This window comes from Oncorhynchus nerka, linkage group LG12 (assembly GCF_034236695.1).
Source record: "Oncorhynchus nerka isolate Pitt River linkage group LG12, Oner_Uvic_2.0, whole genome shotgun sequence".
NCBI classification, from domain to species: domain Eukaryota; kingdom Metazoa; phylum Chordata; class Actinopteri; order Salmoniformes; family Salmonidae; genus Oncorhynchus; species Oncorhynchus nerka.
The window spans coordinates 86,663,989-86,689,150 of NC_088407.1; the positions used below are offsets into that span (position 1 = coordinate 86,663,989).

General features: G+C 46.2%; 1 protein-coding gene across 1 annotated transcript; it reads left to right on the plus strand.

The window, feature by feature from the left end:
- The first annotated feature begins 3,945 nt into the window (after positions 1-3,945).
- LOC115115181 (protein salvador homolog 1-like) lies at positions 3,946-20,324 on the plus strand. Its single transcript, XM_065025908.1, has 5 exons — positions 3,946-4,442; positions 4,970-5,485; positions 14,149-14,419; positions 18,108-18,263; positions 19,751-20,324. Exons 1-5 carry the CDS (start codon positions 4,349-4,351, stop codon positions 19,971-19,973), a joined length of 1,260 nt encoding a protein of 419 aa, XP_064881980.1. The 5' UTR covers positions 3,946-4,348; the 3' UTR covers positions 19,974-20,324.
- The last annotated feature ends 4,838 nt before the right edge of the window (positions 20,325-25,162 follow it).

The following is a 25,162-nucleotide window of genomic DNA, read 5'->3' on the forward strand; positions in this document are numbered from 1 at the left end:
TGTCTAAATCGCCGTGACCCCCAAACCAACCTCCCCACTCACTGGACCCTTTTGATCACTCGACTAAGGATGCCTTTCCTTAATGTCAATATGTCTTGTCCATTGCTGTTCTGGTTAGTGTTTATTGGCTTATTTCACTGTAGAGCCTCTAGTCCTGCTCACTATACCTTATCCAACTTATTAGTTCCACCACCCACACATGCCATGACATCTCCTGGTTTCAATGATGTTTCTAGAGACAATATCTCTCTCTTCATCACTCAATACCTAGGTTTACCTCCACTGTATTCACATCCTACCATACCTTTGTCTGTACATTATACCTTGATGCTATTTTATCGCCCCCAGAAACCTCCTTTTACTCTCTGTTCCAGACGTTCTAGACGACCAATTCTTATTGCTTTTAGCCGTACCCTTATTCTTCTCCTCCTATGTTCCTCTGGCGATGTAGAGGTGAATCCAGGCCCTGCAGTGCCTAGCTCCACTCCTATTCCCCAGGCGCTCTCTTTTGATGACTTCTGTAACCGTAATAGCCTTGGTTTCATGCATGTTAACATTAGAAGCCTCCTCCCTAAGTTTGTTCTATTCACTGCTTTAGCACACTCTGCCAACCCGGATGTTCTAGCTGTGTCTGAATCCTGGCTTAGGAAGACCACCAAAAATTCAGAAATTTTAATTCCAAACTACAACATTTTCAGACAAGATAGAACTGCCAAAGGGGGCGGTGTTGCAATCTACTGCAAAGATAGCCTGCAGAGTTCTGTCCTACTATCCAGGTCTGTACCCAAACAATTTGAACTTCTACTTTTAAAAATCCACCTCTCTAAAAACAAGTCTCTCACCGTTGCCGCCTGCTATAGACCACCCTCTGCCCCCAGCTGTGCTCTGGACACCATATGTGAACTGATTGCCCCCCATCTATCTTCAGAGCTCGTGCTGCTAGGCGACCTAAACTGGAACATGCTTAACACCCCAGCCATCCTACAATCTAAACTTGATGCCCTCAATCTCACACAATGAACTTACCAGGTACCCCCCCAAAGCCTTAAACACGGGCACCCTCATAGATATCATCCTAACCAACTTCCCCTCTAAATACACCTCTGCTGTCTTCAACCAAGATCTCAGCGATCACTGCCTCATTGCCTGCATCCGTAATGGGTCAGCGGTCAAACGACCTCCACTCATCACTGTAAAACGCTCCCTGAAACACTTCAGCGAGCAGGCCTTTCTAATCGACCTGGCCGGGGTGTCCTGGAAGGATATTGATCTCATCCCGTCAGTAGAGGATGCCTGGATATTTTTTTTAAATGCCTTCCTAACCATCTTAAATAAACATGCCCCATTCAAGAAATTTAAAACCAGGAACAGATATAGCCCTTGGTTCTCCCCAGACCTGACTGCCCTTAACCAACACAAAAACATCCTATGGCGTTCTGCATTAGCATCGAACAGCCCCCGTGATATGCAGCTGTTCAGGGAAGCTAGAAACCATTATACACAGGCAGTTAGAAAAGCCAAGGCTAGCTTTTTCAAGCAGAAATTTGCTTCCTGCAACACTAACTCAAAAAGTTCTGGGACACTGTAAAGTCCATGGAGAATAAGAACACCTCCTCCCAGCTGCCCACTGCACTGAAGATAGGAAACACTGTCACCACTGATAAATCCACCATAATTGAGAATTTCAATAAGCATTTTTCTACGGCTGGCCATGCTTTCCACCTGGCTACTCCTACCCCGGTCAACAGCACTGCACCCCCAACAGCAACTCGCCCAAGCCTTCCCCATTTCTCCTTCTCCCAAATCCATTCAGCTGAAGTTCTGAAAGAGCTGAAAAATCTGGACCCCTACAAATCAGCCGGGCTAGACAATCTGGACCCTTTCTTTCTAAAATTATCTGCCGAAATTGTTGCCACCCCTATTTACTAGCCTGTTCAACCTCTCTTTCGTGTCGTCTGAGATTCCCAAAGATTGGAAAGCAGCTGCGGTCATCCCCCTCTTCAAAGGGGGGGACACTCTTGACCCAAACTGCTACAGACCTATATCTATCCTACCATGCCTTTCTAAGGTCTTGAAAGCCAAGTCAACAAACAGATTACCGACCATTTCGAATCTCACCATACCTTCTCTGCTATGCAATCTGGTTTCAGAGCTGGTCATGGGTGCACCTCAGCCACGCTCAAGGTCCTAAACGATATCTTAACCGCCATCGATAAGAAACATTACTGTGCAGCCGTATTCATTGATCTGGCCAAGGCTTTCGACTCTGTCAACCACCACATCCTCATCGGCAGACTCGACAGCCTTGGTTTCTCAAATGATTGCCTCGCCTGGTTCACCAACTACTTCTCTGATAGAGTTCAGTGTGTCAAATCGGAGGGTCTGCTGTCCGGACCTCTGGCAGTCTCTATGGGGGTGCCCAGGGTTCAATTCTTGGACCGACTCTCTTCTCTGTATACATCAATGAGGTCGCTCTTGCTGCTGGTGAGTCTCTGATCCACCTCTCACGCAGACGACACCATTCTGTATACTTCCGGCCCTTCTTTGGACACTGTGTTAACAACCCTCCAGGCAAGCTTCAATGCCATACAACTCTCCTTCCGTGGCCTCCAATTGCTCTTAAATACAAGTAAAACTAAATGCATGCTCTTAAACCGATCGCTACCTGCACCTACCCGCCTGTCCAACATCACTACTCTGGACGGCTCTGACTTAGAATACGTGGACAACTACAAATACTTAGGTGTCTGGTTAGACTGTAAACTCTCCTTCCAGACCCATATCAAACATCTCCAATCCAAAGTTAAATCTAGAATTGGCTTCCTATTCCGCAACAAAGCATCCTTCACTCATGCTGCCAAACATACCCTTGTAAAACTGACCATCCTACCAATCCTCGACTTTGGCGATGTCATTTACAAAATAGCCTCCAATACCCTACTCAACAAATTGGATGCAGTCTATCACAGTGCAATCCGTTTTGTCACCAAAGCCCCATATACTACCCACCATTGCGACCTGTACGCTCTCGTTGGCTGGCCCTCGCTTCATACTCGTCGCCAAACCCACTGGCTCCATGTCATCTACAAGACCCTGCTAGGTAAAGTCCCCCCTTATCTCAGCTCGCTGGTCACCATAGCATCTCCCACCTGTAGCACACGCTCCAGCAGGTATATGTCTCTAGTCACCCCCAAAACCAATTATTTCTTTGGCCGCCTCTCCTTCCAGTTCTCTGTTGCCAATGACTGGAACGAACTACAAAAATCTCTGAAACTGGAAACACTTATCTCCCTCACTAGCTTTAAGCACCAACTGTCAGAGCATCTTACAGATTACTGTACCTGTACATAGCCCACCTATAATTTAGCCCAAACAACTACCTCTTTCCCAACTGTATTTAATTTATTTATTTATTTTGCTCCTTTGCACCCCATTATTTTTATTTCTACTTTGCACATTCTTCCATTGCAAAACTACCATTCCAGTGTTTTTACTTGCTATATTGTATTTACTTTGCCACCATGGCCTTTTTTGCCTTTACCTCCCTTCTCACCTAATTTGCTCACATTGTATATAGACTTGTTTTTTTTACTGTATTATTGACTGTATGTTTGTTTTACTCCATGTGTAACTCTGTGTCGTTGTATGTGTCGAACTGCTTTGCTTTATCTTGGCCAGGTCGCAATTGTAAATGAGAACTTGTTCTCAACTTGCCTACCTGGTTAAATAAAGGTGAAATTAAAAAATAAATAAATAAATAAATATACGTTTTATTTTTTTCTATTTTTTTTTTATTTAAATACCCCCCTTTACCTCCCTATTTTTACCCCCCTTTTTTTCTCCCTATTTTTTTGCCCCCCTTTTTTCTCCCTATTGTATTTTAAACTGTGAACATATGTAGCTACGGTATGACTTCACTGTGGTATTCCCAGCCCACAACCCTCGGCGGGCTGGAATGGAGTGAGGAGGCGGTGAGCAGTTTGTGTGGAGCTGATGACATGGGCTGGAGAACTCCACTGAATGGAAAAGCTACTTCGACTTCAACTGGCTTGGAGAAGAAAAACAGTGATTTAACTGGGTGAAAATAGTTTACTTCAGCAAAACAGGCTAGAATTTGTTGATACAAGCAATCGTTCTGTTTTGGCTGATTGTCTAAATTGCCAGAAAATTTGCAAAAGGTATGCGTAAGTTAACTAACGTTAGCCAAGTCTGTAGTTTAATTAGCCTAGCTAGCTAGCTAACTTTAGTTAGCTAAAATGTACACACTACAGATTGGAAGGGACGCTCGTAGTTTTTGGGGAACTTTCCACGAGTTTATTACATTGCATTGATGTCTCCTTTTTGAGTTATGCTTTCAAGAAAGAAAAGTAAAAGCGAGGCGTCGAAACCAGCGGAAGTACACGGGAAATATGTGAAGAAGGAGACTTCACCAGTCCTGAGAAGTAAGTTGGTTGGCTAACTAGCTACCTAGGTTAGCAATGTCTCTTCGTTCACTTTTTACAAGTCGCGAGTTGTTGGTCATATGTTGATACCCAATCATAAGAAGTTTGGTAAACGTAATATTTAATCGTTACTGTGTCTTCTTCATGTCTAACTAGTAGCTCGTTTGCCAAAGTTGATTATATATGCGGCTAACCAGTTAGCTAGCTCTGGTCCCAAGCGCTGTTCAGCTAACTTGTTAGCTAGCTCTGGTCCCGAACGTTACATTAATACATCCATTGTTGGTTTCCAAACATGTTTTTGTTGAGTGAAAGGCTTTAGTTACTAACTAAAGATGTTGGTAAAGCGCGGACGAGTCCGAACTCTAATCTGAATGCTCCGAATGTAGAGACTGATTCCCGGGATCTTTGTGTCAATGATACGATTCAGTGAATTGGTAAATTATTGTAGAATACCCAACTTTTTCAAGCTTGTAGTCCGTCTCCCCTCCCTAATGTTTTTGACACATACACCTGCTGGTCTGTTTCAGATCTCATGCCCTCATTCATCCGACATGGACCCACTATTCCCAGACGCACCGAGGTCCCTCTGCCTGAGCCTGGTCCCTCAGCCTACCCTGTGGGAACCAGCCCTGAACCTGTGGTGGTCCGCAACAAGAGCTTCCTGCGCGCCCCTGTGCAGAGACCACCCCACGAGGTGGCTCGGCGGGAGAGCCATAGGATGTCAGCCCCTCCGTACCTACCACGTAGCCTGGGGGATATAACCCACGAGTACGGAGGCTCCTCACAGTCCTTCCTCACGGACGTGAGCGCCGCGGCTGAGAACGGTGACGCTGGACGCTACTACTACCCCCCGCCTCCGGAACCTTACTACGACAGCCAGCAGCAGCAGAGACGGCCTCAGCCCAGGCCCCAGCAGCCCAGAGCACCTGAACGTTTCCATGAGGACTATAGATACTATGAACACAACGAACATCCAAACTTCCAAAGACTACCACCACCACCACAACAACACACTTCCCCGACCCCAAACAGACCGCCAACAGGTAAGCATAAAGTGGTGGTTTCCCCCGACATAAATTAATCTTAGTCCTGGATTAAAAATAATTTTAAAAATACATCTAAACAATCCCAGAAACCACCCCAAATAAGTCTTACCTAACACTTTTTTTAAAAAAAATTAATCAGTTGAACCCATTTAAATTGGATACAATATGATTGAGGGGAAAAAAAGAAACCCGTACACTGCTCTTGCTAGTATCACTGCTCATTATTAACCTTTACGTATCGGCCTTAGTCAGAGCTTTTTTCTTTCTTTTTTGTCTTTGAAAAGCTCTGACGAAGGCCTTGAGGATGATACGTAAAGCTTAAAGAGCAGTGATACTAGCCAGAGCAGTGTGCGGGTTTCTTATTTTTTCTCTCTCTCAACTTATTCAACTGTTACCATATACACCTTTTTGAAATTTGATACATATTTAATAAAGGTTTAGTCAACAAGAAGAAAATGATGATTGAGGCCTTAAATGCACACACAGCAGTAAAAAGCCACGTTTTCCCAGCTGAAAGACAATGGCCAGAGCTTTAGCCATGAGGTTGCGCAACGATTTAAGTCAAGTCATCATTTTAGTCAAAGTATAATGTATTTGGGCTTGAAGTGACACATCTAAACTGCCCACTACAAGTCTGTGTGATTCCTATGATATGACATACACATTATTTTAGGTTTTCGTTTTAGGACTGGGTTTTATTTTAATGTTTTACCAACCTCCAGCACGGCATTGTTTATTATTCATAAACAGCTGCAAAGTTATTTTTCTTCGTAACTGAGATGAGCCAAACAGCCTTGTGTCCGCTATGATGTGGCGAGTAAAATGTTGACATTGCTTTGCTCATTGGATGTGGCGAGTAGGCTGCTCATTGGATGTGGCGAGTAGGCTGCTCATTGGATGTGGCGAGTAGGCTAGTAACCGGCAGGGTAGCCTAGTGGTAAGAGCGCTGGACTAGTAACCGGAAGTTCAAATCCCCGAGCTGACAAGGTACGTCGTTCTGCCCCTGAACAGGCAGTTAACCCACTGTTCCTAGGTTGTCATTGAAAATAGGAATTTGTTCTTTAACTGACTTGCCTAGTTAAATAAAGGTAAAATAAAAATATTCAATGGTTAATTCCTGGACTTGCCACTCTTCTGTATGAGCATGAATGCACTGGCCATGAAGCTATATTGTAACTAGTCGACACAGCTTATAAACAGGTGTAGAAGTGTGTCTTTGCTGCTACCATTCTTCCGGGTACTCAGCTAGCAGATCCTTGTTTTGTTGTCGTTTGGATAGAGCCTTAAGAGAAAGGGGTGGTGCCGGTTCAGTTAAACCTCACTGTTTGGATCTTCAAAATGTAGTCTGGCTGCAAACTAGTAATTTGCAGACTGAGTGGGACCGCCCGCCCGCCCCAAGTCAAAATACCTCAATCCCAGACTGCTTCATTTCAGATGTTTTACTTTACAAGTCTTTCTCTGTGTGTACAGTAATCCTTAAGAGTCGCGCCTTTCGCGTCGTCTCAATACACCGCATCTGCCTTTTTCGTCTGTCTTCCCATCCGCAGTGTAAAATGGCAGAGGTTTTACGGCTCTGTTTGTCAGACCAGGAGACATCCTGAAAATTGGTCTTGTCACAAACATGTGTAACGTATACGACCCCCCTCCTTCCCTCCCCACAAGCGCCATAGGACCTGTCTGAAGTCGCTACCATCGACGTGTCAACTTCTGTCTGTAGCCAAAACTGTTCTGGCTACAAACTAATATGACCCTACTGTGGGAAGGGGAGACTCTCACAAACACAATGGTGTTCTGTTTTTAAGGTAACCCTGTACCAATTTTTTTTATTTTTTTATGTTTGGGAGTATGTTTAGTAGTTTTGTGCCAACACAACAACAAAAGTAGTTAAATATGTGTAAAATAATTGATGTTGTACCAGTCAAGTTTGGACACACATACTCATCCAAGGGTTTTTATTTTATTTTTATGATATTCTACATTGTAGCATAATAGTGAAGACATCAAAACTATGAAATAACACATATGGAGTCATGTAGTAACCAAAAAAGTGTTAAACAAATCAAAATATATTTTAGATATGAGTTTTTTTTAAAGTAGCCACCCTTTGCCTTGATGACATCTTTGCACACTCTTGGCATTCTCCCAACTAGCTTCATGAGGTAGTCACCTGGAATGCATTTTAATTAACAGGTGTTCCTTTTTAATTTGTGTAATTTCTTTCCTCCTTAATGCGTTTGAGCCTATCAGTTGTCTTGTGACAAGACACATTTTGTTATTCTAAAATACCATTTTAAATCTAGACAATACCCCACATTGACAAAGCGAAAACAGGTATTTGGACATTTTTGCAAATTTATTACAAATAAAAAAAGATGCCTTATTTACATAAGTATTCAGACCCTTTGCTATAATACTCAAAATTGAGCTCAGGTGCATCCTGTTTCCATTGATCATCCTTGGGATGTTTCTACAACTTGATTGGAGTCCACCTGTGGTTAATTCAATTGATTGAGCATAATTTGGAAAAGCACACACCTGTCTATATAATGTTCCACAGTTGACAGTGCATGTCAGACCAAAAACCAAGCCATGAGGTCGAAGGAATTGTCCGTAGAGCTCCGAAACATGACTGTGTCTAGGCACCGATCTGAGGAAGGGTACCAAAACATTTCTGCAGCATTGAAGGTCCCCAAGAACACCGTGGCCTCCATCATTTTTAAATGTAATCATTTTTGAACCACCAAGACTCTTCCTAGAGCTGAATGCGTCACATTTGTAGGAAACTTGGCACAGCATCATGCTGTGGGGAAGTCTTGAATGTCCTTGAGTGGTCCAGCCGGAGCCTGGACTTGAACCCGATCAAACATCTCTCGAGAGACATTGATAATATCTGTGCAGCAACACTCCCCATCCAACCTGGCAGAGCTTGAGAGGATCTGCAGAGAAGAATGGGAGGAACTCTCCAAATACAGGTGTGCCAAGCTTGTAGCGTCACACCCAAGAAGACATGGCTGTAATCGCTGCCAATTGTGCTTCAACAAAGTACTAAGTAGAAGCACGGTACTTATGTAAAAGTTGATATTTCCATTTTTTTTTTGTGTAAATTAGCAATTTCTAAAACAATTTTAGAATAAAGCTGTAACTTCCCAAAATGTGGAAATAGTCAAGGGGTCTGAATACTTTCCTGAAGTATGAATACTTTTTGCCTCCAGAAAGTTTTCAGTCCCCGTAACTTATTCCACGTTATGTTACAGCCTGAATTAAACATTTCTCACCCATCTACACACAATACCCCATAATGGCAATGAAAATCTTTATTTTCTGTTTTACAATTGTTTGCACATTTTATTTGAAGTGAAATACAGAAATATCTCATTTACCTGAGACAATACATGTTAGAAGCACCTTTGGCAGCGATTACAGCTGAGAGTCTTTTGGGGTAAATATCTAAGAGCTTTTCACACCTGGATTGTGCAACATTTGCCCATTTAAAAAAAAAAAAAAAATAATAATAATAATATATTTTTTTAAATTGTTTTATTCTTCAAGCTCTGTCCAATTTGGTTGTTGATCATTGCTAGACAACCATTTTCAAGTATTGCTATAGATTTAAGTCCAAACTTGGTCCATCTGAAACGTTCACGGTTGTCTTCTGGGTAAGCAACTCCAGTGTAGGTTTGGCCTTGTGTTTTAGGTTATTGTCCTGCTGAAAGGTGAATTAATCTCCCAGTGTCTGGTGGAAAGCAGACTGAACCAGGTTTTCCTCTAGGATTTTGCCAGTGCTTAGCTCTATTCCGCTTCTATGCTGAAACTCCCCAAGTCCTTAATGATTACAAGCATACCCATAACATGATGCAGCCACCACTCTGCTTGAAAATATGGAGAGTGGTTCTCAATATGTTGTATATTTGGGGCAAATCCAACACTTTGTTTTCAGGACAAAAAGTGAATGGCTTTGCCACATTTTTTGCCAGTATTACTTTAGTGCCAGTATTACTTTAGTGCCTTGTTGCAAACAGGATGTATTTTTTGTTGTTGGAATATTGGTATTCTGTACAGGCTTCCCTCATTTTACACTGTCAATTAGGTTAGTATTGTGGAGCAACTACACTGAACACAAATATAAACTGTTAGGTTCTAAATTAATCCTTTATAAAATTTCACAGGCGATTTAGTAAAGCTCAAACTAAGTTTTATTCACAGATTGGGCCATATAGCTCTACAGACCGACACAGTTCCACCAGTGGTAGTGTGTGTATATGTGTGTGTGTGTGTGTGTGTGTATATGTATATATATATGTGTATATATATATATATATATATATATCCCCCAATTTGAGTGATGTCCTCCTTCTCTCTAAACATTACATATTTATAACTAAGCAAGAAATTAAGTGATGCGGGCAATAAAGTGTTCCTTCTCCCTTAATGTGACCTGACCGGATCTCCATTCCTCACTAACCCACATCTCTCCACCCTTATCGGTGCCTGCCAACCATGGGATCATCTTTCCTTCACTCAGTACATTCCAGTTTAATTGCCTCCACCATATACATTCCTCTTGCACATACCCATTCACTTCTGGTGTAGAAACCAAGACTGCGGCACTCAATATTTCAATTGGATACATGATCATTTAACTTGCCTAGTTAAATAAAATAATAATAATTAACACTATTCCAAGGTTAGGAGTCAGAACTCAGAATCCATCAAAACTCTACATGTGAAGTGTTTGTCCGATGTTTTCATGAGCTAAAATAAAATGTCCCATAAATGTTCCATACACACAAAGCTTATTTCTCTCAAATGTTGAGCACACATTTGTTTACATTCCTGTTAGTGAGCATTTTTACTTTACGAAGACAATCCATCCACCTGGCAGGTGTGGCATATCAAGAAGCTGATTAAACCGCATGATCATTACATAGGTGCACCTTGTGCTGGGGGACAATAAGGCCACATCACAATGCCACAGGTGTCTCAAGTTTTGAGGGAGCATGCAATTGGCATTCTGACTGCAGGAATGTCCACCAGAGAATGTAATGTTGCCGGAGAATGTAATGTTCATTTCTCTACCATAAGCCGCCTCAAGTCGTTGCAGAGAATTTGTCAGTATGTCTAACCAACCGTAAACCATGTGTATGGCGTCGTGTGGGCGAGTGGTTTGCTGATGTCAATGTTGTGAACAGAGTGCCCCATGGTGGGGTTATGGCATGAGCAGGAATAAACTACGGACACAATTGCATTTTGTTTACGTGACCGTGACGAGATCCTGAGGCCCATTGTCGTGCCATTCATCTGCCGCCATCACCTCATGTTTCAGCATGATAATGCACGGCCCCATGTCGCAAGGATCTGTACACAATTCCTGGAAGCTGAACATTTTACAGTTCTTACATGGCCTGCATACTCACCATATCAATCAACTTTACCCCCAGGCAGGATGTAACCCCACCCACTTTGCCAAAGCACAGCCCCCACCCCACTAGAGGGATATCTTCAAACCATCTACTTACTACCCTGAGACAAGGCCCAAGTATAGCCCATGAAGATTTCCCCACGGCACAAACCCGATGGGGGCGCCAACCCGGACAGGAAGATCACGTCAGTGACTCAACCCCCATAATAGGGTTAGAGGCAGAGAATCCCATAGAGCATGTTTGGGATGCTCTGGATCGACGTGTACGACAGCGTGTTCCAGTTCCCGCCCATCATCCAGCAACTTCACACAGCCAATGAAGAGGAGTGGGACAACATTCCACAGCCAATGAAGAGGAGTGGGACAACATTCCACAGGCCACAATCAACAGCCTGATCAACTCTATGAGAAGGAGATGTGTCGTGTTGCATGTGGCAAATGGTGGTCACACCAGACTGGTTTTCTGATACTCCCCTACCTTTTTTATGTTTTAAATTGACAGAATTCAAACATTTTCAGTCATTTTAAATTGTAAAGTCAAGTCCTTTTACACACAATACCAATGTTTCTAATCTGGGAGGTTTTTTGGATGAAGTATCCAATAGTGTAGCTGTGTATTTTGAATGGAATCAAGGCATTAGGATGTACCAGAGGCCACCAAAAATATTGATAGTTTGGAGAAAAAAAATTGAAGGTCTGGACTGTCTACTTTTCCTAGGTGGCTGGCTACTCCCAGTACTGTTACTAGTACAGATTGAAGCTTTTTGGTGATTTACTAGTTGTCCCAGTTAATTTCTCCTCTCGGACAATGCTCTGTAACAGACTGAACCAATGTTTCCCTCTCTGTGGACGGAGGAGTGTATTTTCTGTGGAACGCGTGCACATTCCAGTCCTTCACTCACGAGCTGGCTAAGAGCACTAATGGTGTGTTGTCGTCCATCACTCCCAGGCAGAATTGATCAGATTCCAGCTGCCAAATGTGCTGAAAATATCTGCTCTCTCTTGTTTTGATGCTACAGTTCTCATTTAAATGTAACATTTTATTTTATTTCCATGTTAACGGACCCATGAGCACCAACCAATTGTGTGTGTGTGTGTGTGTGTGTAAAACCCCTGGATTGCTGATGCTATGTATTGGCCACTGAGAGGCTTTTGTTTGAGTGATCCTTCATAGGAATGAATGGAATTAATTATACAGTATTTCAATTCAATGTTAAAGAACAGAATAAAATGCTTTTTTTTTTGTAGTGGGGACAGTAACATTAGAATATTTTTAAAATCACACTTAGGCTATTTTTTTAAATATTTTTTTTAGCCTCACAATTTTAAAGTATGCGCTGCAATATGTACCGTTGCTGAGTAACCTGACAATTTCCATATATATTTGTGGTAATTCTCATTGAAATGTATTTCTAGGGTTCCCGTTTCTGTTGAGTTTCGTTTATTTGCGTCTTTTTACTTTCGGTTTTGTACACCAGCTTTTTTTTTTTTTGTAATAATGATAATTACAACAATACTGAATGAAGACTTATTTTAACTTAATATAATATTTAACTTAATTTTATTTTTATTTTTACCTTTTATTTTACTAGGCAAGTCAGTTAAGAACAAATTCTTATTTTCAATGACGGCCTAGGAACAGTGGGTTAACTGCCTGTTCAGGGGCAGAACGACAGATTTGTATCTTGTCAGCTCGGGGATTTGATCTTGCAACCTTTCGGTTACTAGTCCAACGCTCTAACCACTAGGCTACCCTGCCGCCTCTACACTCTAACCACTAGGCTACCCTGCCGCCTCTACACTCTAACCACTAGGCTACCCTGCCACCTCTACACTCTAACCACTAGGCTACCCTGCCACCTCTACACTCTAACCACTAGGCTACCCTGCCACCTCTACACTCTAACCACTAGGCTACCCTGCCACCTCTACACTCTAACCACTAGGCTACCTGCCACCTCTACACTCTAACCACTAGGCTACCCTGCCACCTCTACACTCTAACCACTAGGCTACCCTGCCACCTCTACACTCTAACCACTAGGCTACCCTGCCGCCTCTACACTCTAACCACTAGGCTACCTGCCACCTCTACACTCTAACCACTAGGCTACCCTGCCACCTCTACACTCTAACCACTAGGCTACCCTACCACCTCTACACTCTAACCACTAGGCTACCCTACCACCTCTACACTCTAACCACTAGGCTACCCTACCACCTCTACCTCTAACCACTAGGCTACCCTACCACCTCTACACTCTAACCACTAGGCTACCCTACCACCTCTACACTCTAACCACTAGGCTACCCTACCACCTCTACACTCTAACCACTAGGCTACCCTACCACCTCTACACTCTAACCACTAGGCTACCCTGCCACCTCTACACTCTAACCACTAGTCTACCCTACCACCTCTACACTCTAACCACTAGGCTACCCTGCCACCTCTACACTCTAACCACTAGGCTACCCTGCCACCTCTACACTCTAACCACTAGGCTACCCTGCCACCTCTACACTCTAACCACTAGGCTACCCTGCCGCCCCAATATAATGTAATATAATACATCAATAAATTCAATTTAGCCTCAAATGAATAATGAAACATGTTCAATTTGGTTTAAATATATTGCAAAAACAAAGTGTTGGAGAAGAAAGTAAAAGTGCAATATGTGCCATGTAAAAAAAGCGAACGTTTAAGTTCCTTGCCCCCCCCCCCTTAAAAGACCTAGATGCACTATTGTAAAGTGGCTGTTCCACTGGATGTCATAAGGTGAAAGCACCAATTTGTAAGTCGCTCTGGATAAGAGCGTCTGCTAAATGACTTAAATGTAAATGTAAACATGAGAACATATGAAAGCTGGTGGTGGTGAGTCTTCAATATTCGGCCCTAATTAATCGGTCGACCTCTAGTTTTTTAATTATGTAAAATATATATTTCTCAGCGGTGTGGATGGTACAATGGTTCTCTACAGTATATACTTTGCTTGTTTTGTCACAAACTGAAATTAGGCGAACTATTAGAATTTTTAGCACTACACAGCTGATTCAAATAATTAAAGTTTGATGATGATCAGTTGGTTATTTGAATCGGCTGTGTAGTGCTAGGGCAAAAACCCTTAACGTGCACCCAGTGGGCCCCAGGACTGAGTTTGGGAAACCCTCCTCTAGGTAATAGGGGGTCATTTGGGAGTGGGATACAGCCTAACTGTTCTCCTCTTCTCTGGGTCCTCAGGTATTGGTCGGATGCAGGCTAAGTCTCTGGGGAACCTGTCCAGTCCGAGCGGCGAGGACCTCCCCCTGCCCCGTGGTTGGACGGTAGACTGGACCATCCGAGGCAGGAAGTACTACATCGATCACAACACCAACACCACCCACTGGTCCCACCCCCTGGAGAGAGAGGGTCTGCCCCCTGGCTGGGAGAAGGTGGAGTCAGCTGAGTTTGGGACCTACTACGTGGACCACCTCAACAAGAGGGCTCAGTATAGACACCCCTGTGCTCCTAGGTAGGCTGTAGAGACATACTCCACTCCTGTGTTCCTAGGTAGGTAGACAGACTCCACCCCTGTGCTCCTAGGTAGGCTGTAGAGACATACTCCACCCCTGTGCTCCTAGGTAGGGGAGGAAATGTAGACTTCTTCTTTGTTATTTCTTTTCAACCATTTTGTTTATCAGGTTCTTCCGGCGCCGACTGAGATGGCCGCCTCGCTTCGCGTTCCTAGGAAACTATGCAGTTTTTTGTTTTTTTACGTGTTATTTCTTACATTAGTACCCCAGGTCATCTTAGGTTTCATTACATACAGTCGAGAAGAACTACTGAATATAAGATCAGCGTCAACTCACCGTCAGTACGACCAAGAATATGTTTTCCGCGACGCGGATCCGGTGTTCTGCCTTACAAACAGGACAACGGAATGGATCGCATGCAGCGACCCAAGGAAACGACTCCGAAAAAGAGGGAAACGAGGCGGTGTTCTGGTCAGACTCCGAAAAAGGGCACATCGCGCACCACTCCCCAGCATTCTTCTTGCCAATGTCCAGTCTCTTGACAACAAGGTTGACGAAATCCGAGCATGGGTAGCATTCCAGAGGGACATCGGAGACTGCAACGTTCTCTGCTTCACGGAAACATGGCTTACTGGGAAGACGCTATCCGATGCGGTGCAGCCAACGGGTTTCTCCACGCATCGCGCCGACAGAAACAAACATCTTTCTGGTAAGAAGAGTGGCGGGGCGTATGCCTCATGACTAACGAGACATGGTGTGATGAAGGAAACATACAGGAACTCAAATCCTTCTGTTCACCTGATTTAGAATTCCTCACAATCAAATGTAGACCGCATTATCTTCCAAGAGAATTCTCTTCGATTATAATCACAGCCGTATATATCCCCCAAGCAGACACATCGATGGCTCTGAACGAACTTTATTTAACTCTTTGCAAACTGGAAACCATTTATCCGGAGGCTGCATTCATTGTAGCTGGGGATTTTAACAAAGCTAATCTGAAAACAAGACTCCCTAAATTTTATCAGCATATCGATTGCGCAACCAGGGGTGGTAAAACCTTGGATCATTGTTACTCTAACTTCCGCGACGCATATAAGGCCCTGCCCCGCCCCCCTTTCGGAAAAGCTGACCACGACTCCATTTTGCTGATCCCTGCCTATAGGCAGAAACTAAAACAAGAGGCTCCCACGCTGAGGTCTGTCCAACGCTGGTCAGACCAAGCTGACTCCACACTCCAAGACTGCTTCCATCACGTGGACTGGGACATGTTTCGTATTGCGTCAGATGGAAATATTGACGAATACGCTGATTCGGTGTGCGAGTTCATTAGAACGTGCGTCGAAGATGTCGTTCCCATAGCAACGATAAAAACATTCCCAAACCAGAAACCGTGGATTGATGGCAGCATTCGCGTGAAACTGAAAGCGCGAACCACTGCTTTTAATCAGGGCAAGGTGTCTGGTAACATGTCCGAATATAAACAATGCAGCTATTCCCTCCGCAAGGCTATTAAACAAGCTAAGCGTCAGTACAGAGACCAAGTGGAATCTCAATTCAACGGCTCAGACACAAGAGGCATGTGGCAGGGTCTACAGTCAATCACGGACTACAAGAAGAAACCCAGCCCAGTCACGGACCAGGATGTCTTGCTCCCAGGCAGACTAAATAACTTTTTTTGCCCGCTTTGAGGACAATACAGTGCCACTGACACGGCCTGCAACGAAAACATGCGGTCTCTCCTTCACTGCAGCCGAGGTGAGTAAGACATTTAAACGTGTTAACCCTCGCAAGGCTGCAGGCCCAGACGGCATCCCCAGCCGCGCCCTCAGCATGCGCAGACCAGCTGGCCGGTGTGTTTACGGACATATTCAATCAATCCCTATACCAGTCTGCTGTTCCCACATGCTTCAAGAGGGCCACCATTGTTCCTGTTCCCAAGAAAGCTAAGGTAACTGAGCTAAACGACTACCGCCCCCGTAGCACTCACTTCCGTCATCATGAAGTGCTTTGAGAGACTAGTCAAGGACCATATCACCTCCACCCTACCTGACACCCTAGACCCACTCCAATTTGCTTACCGCCCAAATAGGTCCACAGACGATGCAATCTCAACCACACTGCACACTGCCCTAACCCACCTGTACAAGAGGAATACCTATGTGAGAATGCTGTTCATCGACTACAGCTCGGCATTCAACACCATAGTACCCTCCAAGCTCGTCATCAAGCTCGAGACCCTGGGTCTCGACCCCGCCCTGTGCAACTGGGTACTGGACTTCCTGACGGGCCGCCCCCAGGTGGTGAGTGTAGGCAACAACATCTCCCCGCTGATCCTCAACACGGGGGCCCCACAAGGGTGCGTTCTGAGCCCTCTCCTGTACTCCCTGTTCACCCACGACTGCGTGGCCACGCACGCCTCCAACTCAATCATCAAGTTTGCGGACGACAACAGTGGTAGGCTTGATTACCAACGACGAGACGGCCTACAGGGAGGAGGTGAGGGCCCTCGGAGTGTGGTGTCAGGAAAATAACCTCACACTCAACGTCAACAAAACTAAGGAGATGATTGTGGACTTCAGGAAACAGCAGAGGGAACACCCCCCTATCCACATCGATGGATCAGTAGTGGAGAGGGTAGCAAGTTTTAAGTTCCTCGGCATACACATCACAGACAAACTGAATTGGTCCACTCACACTGACAGCGTCGTGAAGAAGGCGCAGCAGCGCCTCTTCAACCTCAGGAGGCTGAAGAAATTCGGCTTGTCACCAAAAGCACTCACAAACTTCTACAGATGCACAATCGAGAGCATCCTGGCGGGCTGTATCACCGCCTGGTACGGCAACTGCTCCGCCCTCAACCGTAAGGCTCTCCAGAGGGTAGTGAGGTCTGCACAACGCATCACCGGGGGCAAACTACCTGCCCTCCAGGACACCTACACCACCTGATGTTACAGGAAGGCCCTAAAGATCATCAAGGACATCAACCACCCGAACCACTGCCTGTTCACCCCGCTATCATCCAGAAGGCGAGGTCAGTACAGGTGCATCAAAGCTGGGACCGAGAGACTGAAAAACAGCTTCTATCTCAAGGCCATCAGACTGTTAAACAGCCACCACTAACATTGAGTGGCTGCTGCCAACACACTGTCATTGACACTGACCCAACTCCAGCCACTTTAATAATGGGAATTGATGGGAAATGATGTAAATATATCACTAGCCACTTTAAACAATGCTACCTTATATAATGTTTCTTACCCTACATTATTCATCTCATATGCATACGTATATACTGTACTCTAGATCATCGACTGCATCCTTATGTCACTAGCCACTTTAACTATGCCACTTTGTTTACTTTGTCTACATACTCATCTCATATGTATATACTGTACTCGATACCATCTACTGTATGCTGCTCTGTACCATCACTCATTCATATATCCTTATGTACATATTCTTTATCCCCTTACACTGTGTATAAGACAGTAGTTTTGGAATTGTTAGTTAGATTACTTGTTGGTTATCACTGCATTGTCGGAACTAGAAGCACAAGCATTTCGCTACACTCGCATTAACATCTGCTAACCATGTGTATGTGACAAATAAAATTTGATTTGATAAACTCAACTCCTAGCCATTGTCCATACTTACTGTCCAACCCCCCCTCTCCTTCTGCTCCAGCGTGCCTCGTTATGACCAGCCCCCTCCCCTGCCCCCTCCGGTAGTGTACCAGCCTCGCCCCTCGGAGAGGAACCATCCGGTACTGGTACCAGCCAACCCGTACCACACGGCAGAGATCCCTGACTGGCTACAGGTGTATGCCCGCGCCCCGCTCAAGTGAGTGACATCCACCTGGTTTTCCTCCCATATATCTGTGGGGATTTACCCCCGTACGTGTTTCCATGGCTGAGGCAGTGGGGAAAGCCTGGGGCTCGATACTGTACTCTTTCTCATAACTTAACAACTTGCATAAATGTCCTGGAACAGGTTTTCGTGTTTATTGATTTAGTGATGGCTACATTAGAGGTTCTCGTCACCTTTTACCGTCGCTGCGTTACTGTAAAAGGGTGTAATCATAATACATTGGGTTTTACCGTCGCTGCGTTAATGTAAAAGGGATTTTACCGTTACTGTAAAGGGGATTTTACCGTTACTGTAAAGGGGATTTTACCGTTACTGTAAAGGGGATTTTACCGTTACTGTAAAGGGGATTTTACCGTTACTGTAAAGGGGATTTTACCGTTACTGTAAAGGGGATTTTACCGTTACTGTACAGGGGATTTTACCGTTACTGTACAGGGGATTTTACCGTTACTGTACAGGGGATTTTACCGTTACTGTACAGGGGATTTTACCGTTACTGTACAGGGGATTTTACCGTTACTGTAAAGGGGATTTTACCGTTACTGTAAAGGGGATTTAGGATTTTAATAATGCTTGTTTAAAACCCAATGTATTATGATTACACTTCCCTGTGATGTGGACTTTCAGGAGGCAGACAGGATGTTCAGGTATAAGGATATGGACAGACAGGATGTTCAGGTATAAGGATGTGGACCGTGAGGAGGCAGACAGGATGTTCGGGTATAAGGATGTGGACCGTGAGGAGGCAGACAGGATGTTCGGGTATAAGGATATGGACAGACAGGATGTTCAGGTATAAGGGTGTAGACTGTGAGGAGGCAGACAGGATGTTCAGGTATAAGGATATGGACAGACAGGATGTTCAGGTATAAGGATGTAGACTGTGGAGGCAGACAGGATGTTCAGGTATAAGGATGTAGACACAGGATGTTCAGGTATAAGGATATGGACAGACAGGATGTTCAGGTATAAGGATGTAGACTGTGAGGAGGCAGACAGGATGTTCGGGTATAAGGATATGGACAGACAGGATGTTCGGGTATAAGGATATGGACAGACAGGATGTTCAGGTATAAGGATGTAGACAGACAGGATGTTCGGGTATAAGGATGTAGACACAGGATGTTCAGGTATAAGGATATGGACAGACAGACAGGATGTTCGGGCATAAGGATATGGACAGACAGACAGGATGTTCGGGCATAAGGATATGGACAGACAGACAGGATGTTCGGGCATAAGGATATGGACAAACAGACAGGATGTTCGGGTATAAGGATATGGACAGACAGGATGTTCGGGTATAAGGATGTGGACCGTGAGGAGGCAGACAGGATGTTCGGGTATAAGGATATGGACAGACAGGATGTTCAGGTATAAGGATATGGACAGACAGGATGTTCGGGTATAAGGATATGGACAGACAGGATGTTCAGGTGCTCACCTCTCTCTTCTACCAGGTATGACCACATCCTGAAGTGGGAGCTGTTTCAGCTGGTGGATCTGGACACGTACCAGGGCATGTTGAAGCTGCTCTTCATGAAGGAACTGGAGCGTATCGTCAAGTCCTACGAGGCCTACCGTCAGGCCCTGCTGTCTGAGGTGGACCAAAGGAAACCGAGGCAGCAGTGGTACACTCAGGCCCAGCAGCAGTCGGGCAAGAACTTCACAGGGAACATGTGAACTGGGTCGTAAATTCACTAGGAAGCAAACGGGGGAGAAAACAAAGAAGGACCTACCTGAATTTGTCCAATAATAAACCAGTTGGTTGTTGCTAAACAGTTTGCTACGGTGTGCACTAATGAATACAACCCCAAATTGACTGGACGGAGGAATGGACTCTGTGCTAGCTCAACATTGGACTTCAAGGACTCTCATTCTACACTGTTCATACGAAGTTCAGGCCTGGTGAACCGTTGTCCCACCCCTCGGAGGTTACTACAGCACAGATATCTCCTCCTGAGGTTACTACAGCACAGAGATCTCCTCCTGAGGTTACTACAGCACAGAGATCTCCTCCTGAGGTTACTACAGCACAGAGATCTCCTCCTGAGGTTACTACAGCACAGAGATCTCCTCCTGAGGTTACTACAGCACAGAGATCTCCTCCTGAGGTTACTACAGCACAGAGATCTCCTCCTGAGGTTACTACAGCACAGAGATCTCCTCCTGAGGTTACTACAGCACAGAGATCTCCTCCTGAGGTTACTACAGCACAGAGATCGCCTCCTGAGGTTACTACAGCACAGAGATCGCCTCCTGAGGTTACTACAGCACAGAGATCTCCTCCTGAGGTTACTACAGCACAGAGATCTCCTCCTGAGGTTACTACAGCACAGAGATCTCCTCCTGAGGTTACTACAGCATAGAGATCTCCTCCTGAGGTTACTACAGCACAGAGATCTCCTCCTGAGGTTACTACAGCACAGAGATCTCCTCCTGAGGTTACTACAGCACAGAGATCTCCTCCTGAGGTTACTACAGCACAGAGATCTCCTCCTGAGGTTACTACAGCACAGAGATCTCCTCCTGAGGTTACTACAGCACAGAGATCTCCTCCTGAGGTTACTACAGCACAGAGATCTCCTCCTGAGGTTACTACAGCACAGAGATCTCCTCCTGAGGTTACTACAGCACAGAGATCTCCTCCTGAGGTTACTACAGCACAGAGATCTCCTCCTGAGGTTACTACAGCACAGAGATCTCCTCCTGAGGTTACTACAGCACAGAGATCTCCTCCTGAGGTTACTACAGCACAGAGATCTCCTCCTGAGGTTACTACAGCACAGAGATCTCCTCCTGAGGTTACTACAGCACAGAGATCTCCTCCTGAGGTTACTACAGCACAGAGATCTCCTCCTGAGGTTACTACAGCACAGAGATCTCCTCCTGAGGTTACTACAGCACAGAGATCTCCTCCTGAGGTTACTACAGCACAGAGATCTCCTCCTGAGGTTACTACAGCACAGAGATCTCCTCCTGAGGTTACTACAGCACAGAGATCTCCTCCTGAGGTTACTACAGCACAGAGATCTCCTCCTGAGGTTACTACAGCACAGAGATCTCCTCCTGAGGTTACTACAGCACAGAGATCTCCTGAGGTTACTACAGTACAGAGATCTCCTGAGGTTACTACAGCACAGAGATCTCCTCCTCCTGAGGTTTGTCCACCCCCTCCCTCCCCCCCTTTGAGGGACGGACAGCAGTAGGTTTCTACAGTTCTCCTCCGAGGTTTTGTCCTTGTCCCCTGAGGTTTGTAGGGAGGGACGGACAGCAGTAGGTTTCTACAGTCCTCCTCCGAGGTTTTGTCCTTGTCCCCTGAGGTTTGTAGGGAGGGACGGACAGCAGTAGGTTTCTACAGTTCTCCTCCGAGGTTTTGTCCTTGTCCCCTGAGGTTTGTAGGGAGGGACGGACAGCAGTAGGTTTCTACAGTCCTCCGAGGTTTTGTCCTTGTCCCCTGAGGTTTGTAGGAAGGGACGGGCAGCGGTAGGTTTCTACAGTCCTCCGAGGTTTTGTCCTTGTCCCCTGAGGTTTGTAGGGAGGGACGGACAGCAGTAGGTTTCTACAGTCCTCCTCCGAGGTTTTGTCCTTGTCCCCTGAGGTTTGTAGGGAGGGACGGACAGCAGTAGATTTCTACAGTCCTCCGAGGTTTTGTCCTTGTCCCCTGAGGTTTGTAGGGAGGGACGGACAGCAGTAGGTTTCTACAGTCCTCCTCCGAGGTTTTGTCCTTGTCCCCTGAGGTTTGTAGGGAGGGACGGACAGCAGTAGGTTTCTACAGTCCTCCTCCGAGGTTTTGTCCTTGTCCCCTGAGGTTTGTAGGAAGGGACGGACAGCAGTAGGTTTCTACAGTCCTCCTCCGAGGTTTTGTCCTTGTCCCCTGAGGTTTGTAGGGAGGGACGGACAGCAGTAGGTTTCTACAGTCCTCCGAGGTTTTGTCCTTGTCCCCTGAGGTTTGTAGGGAGGGACGGACAGCAGTAGGTTTCTACAGTCCTCCGAGGTTTTGTCCTTGTCCCCTGAGGTTTGTAGGAAGGGACGGGCAGCGGTAGGTTTCTACAGTCCTCCGAGGTTTTGTCCTTGTCCCCTGAGGTTTGTAGGGAGGGACGGACAGCAGTAGGTTTCTACAGTCCTCCTCCGAGGTTTTGTCCTTGTCCCCTGAGGTTTGTAGGGAGGGACGGACAGCAGTAGATTTCTACAGTCCTCCGAGGTTTTGTCCTTGTCCCCTGAGGTTTGTAGGGAGGGACGGACAGCAGTAGGTTTCTACAGTCCTCCTCCGAGGTTTTGTCCTTGTCCCCTGAGGTTTGTAGGAAGGGACGGACAGCAGTAGGTTTCTACAGTCCTCCTCCGAGGTTTTGTCCTTGTCCCCTGAGGTTTGTAGGGAGGGACGGACAGCAGTAGGTTTCTACAGTCCTCCGAGGTTTTGTCCTTGTCCCCTGAGGTTTGTAGGAAGGGACGGACAGCGGTAGGTTTCTACAGTCCTCCGAGGTTTTGTCCTTGTCCCCTGAGGTTTGTAGGGAGGGACGGACAGCGGTAGGTTTCTACAGTCCTCCGAGGTTTTGTCCTTGTCCCCTGAGGTTTGTAGGAAGGGACGGACAGCGGTAGGTTTCTACAGTCCTCCGAGGTTTTGTCCTTGTCCCCTGAGGTTTGTAGGAAGGGACAGGCAGCGGTAGGTTTCTACAGTCCTCCAAGGTTTTGTCCTTGTCCCCTGAGGTTTGTAGGGAGGGACGGACAGCAGTAGGTTTCTACAGTCCTCCGAGGTTTTGTCCTTGTCCCCTGAGGTTTGTAGGGAGGGACGGACAGCGGTAGGTTTCTACAGTCCTCCTCTGGCTCTGTTTTCTAAAGGCAGGAAGATTACAGGCTGACAGATCTGCTTGTTTAAATGTCCATAAATGACTATAATAAGATGACAGGTTGAGATTGTGCCTTTTCATCAATGGCAGCACTTGCTTGTTATTTTTTTTTATTTTTTTTGCTTTGTAAAATTATATTAAAACAATTCCATTTTAAGGAGAGCAGGACCAGCAATGTTGCCTTAGGAACTCGTTTCCATATGAATTATGCTTCATAAATGTTTTTGTAATTGTATCTCGCCCCACAAAACAAAGGATATTATTGAACTTTTTAACAATTTAATGTGATATATATATAAAAATATATATTGTAATTGTCATCAATACATCCTTTTGTTGACACAATCCTCTAAAAACGTATGTAATTGTCTTACAGAAGAATTTGAAGTTCTGGTTTGGAAAAGGTCTTCATGAAGACCTGACGCTTTGTAGGATACACTACAGCGTTACGTGTCGGGAACTTGGCTCTGTGCATCACTATACATCATCATTAATGAATTAAATCACAATATCCTTATTATAATATGACCTGTGTATTATAGAAACACACAAGCTACTGGAAACATATCTAAAGCCCAAATTACACCCTATTCCCTATTGAGCCCTGGTCAAACGTAGCGCACTACATAGGGCAGTCTTTCCCCGGTCCTCCAGTACCCCCAACCCCGGTCCTCCAGTACCCCCAACCCCGGTCCTCCAGTACACCAACCCCAGTCCTCCAGTACCCCCAACCCCAGTCCTCCAGTACCCCCAACCCCAGTCCTCCAGTACCCCCAACAGTACACCAACCCCGGTCCTCCAGTACCCCCAACAGTACACCAACCCCGGTCCTCCAGTACCCCCAACCCCGGTCCCACAGTACACCAACCCCGGTCCTCCAGTACCCCCAACAGTACACCAACCCCGGTCCTCCAGTACCCCCAACAGTACACCAACCCTGGTCCTCCAGTACCCCCAACCCCGGTCCCCCAGTACACCAACCCCGGTCCTCCAGTACCCCCAACAGTACACCAACCCCAGTCCTCCAGTACCCCCAACAGTACACCAACCCTGGTCCTCCAGTACCCCCAACCCCGGTCCCCCAGTACACCAACCCTGGTCCTCCAGTACCCCCAACAGTACACCCAACCCCGGTCCTCCAGTACCCTCAACAGTACACCCAACCCCGGTCCTCCAGTACCCTCAACAGTACACCAACCCCGGTCCTCCAGTACCCTCAACAGTACACCAACCCCGGTCCTCCAGTACCCCCAACCCCGGTCCTCCAGTACCCCCAACCCCAGTCCTCCAGTACCCCCAACAGTACACCAACCCCGGTCCTCCTGTACCCCCAGTACACCAACCCCGGTCCTCCAGGACCCCCAACAGTAGACCAACCCCGGTCCTCCAGTACCCCCAACAGTACACCAACCACGGTCCTCCAGTACCCCCAACAGTACCCCCAACCCCGGTCCTCCAGTACCCCCAACAGTACACCAACCCCGGTCCTCCAGTACCCTCAACAGTACACCAACCCCGGTCCTCCAGTACCCCCAACAGTACACCAACCCCGGTCCTCCAGTACCCCCAACAGTACACCAACCCCGGTCCTCCAGTACCCCAACAGTACACCAACCCCGGTCCTCCAGTACCCCCAACAGTACACCAACCCCGGTCCTCCAGTACCCCCAACAGTACACCAACCCCGGTCCCCCAGTACACCAACCCCGGTCCTCCAGTACCCCCAACAGTACACCAACCCCAGTCCTCCAGTACCCCCAACAGTACACCAACCCCGGTCCTCCAGTACCCCCAACCCCGGTCCCCAGTACACCAACCCTGGTCCTCCAGTACCCCCAACAGTACACCCAACCCCGGTCCTCCAGTACCCTCAACAGTACACCCAACCCCGGTCCTCCAGTACCCTCAACAGTACACCAACCCCGGTCCTCCAGTACCCTCAACAGTACACCAACCCCGGTCCTCCAGTACCCCCAACCCCGGTCCTCCAGTACCCCCAACAGTACACCAACCCCGGTCCTCCTG

Excerpts from the sequence above, each read along its gene's own strand:
- LOC115115181 (XM_065025908.1), top strand. The coding sequence starts at position 4,349 with ATGCTTTCAAGAAAGAAAAGTAAAAGCGAGGCGTCGAAACCAGCGGAA. Across the intron at positions 4,443-4,969 it reads GACTTCACCAGTCCTGAGAA|ATCTCATGCCCTCATTCATC; the intron begins GTAAGTTGGTTG and ends GGTCTGTTTCAG. Across the intron at positions 14,420-18,107 it reads AGACACCCCTGTGCTCCTAG|CGTGCCTCGTTATGACCAGC; the intron begins GTAGGCTGTAGA and ends CTTCTGCTCCAG.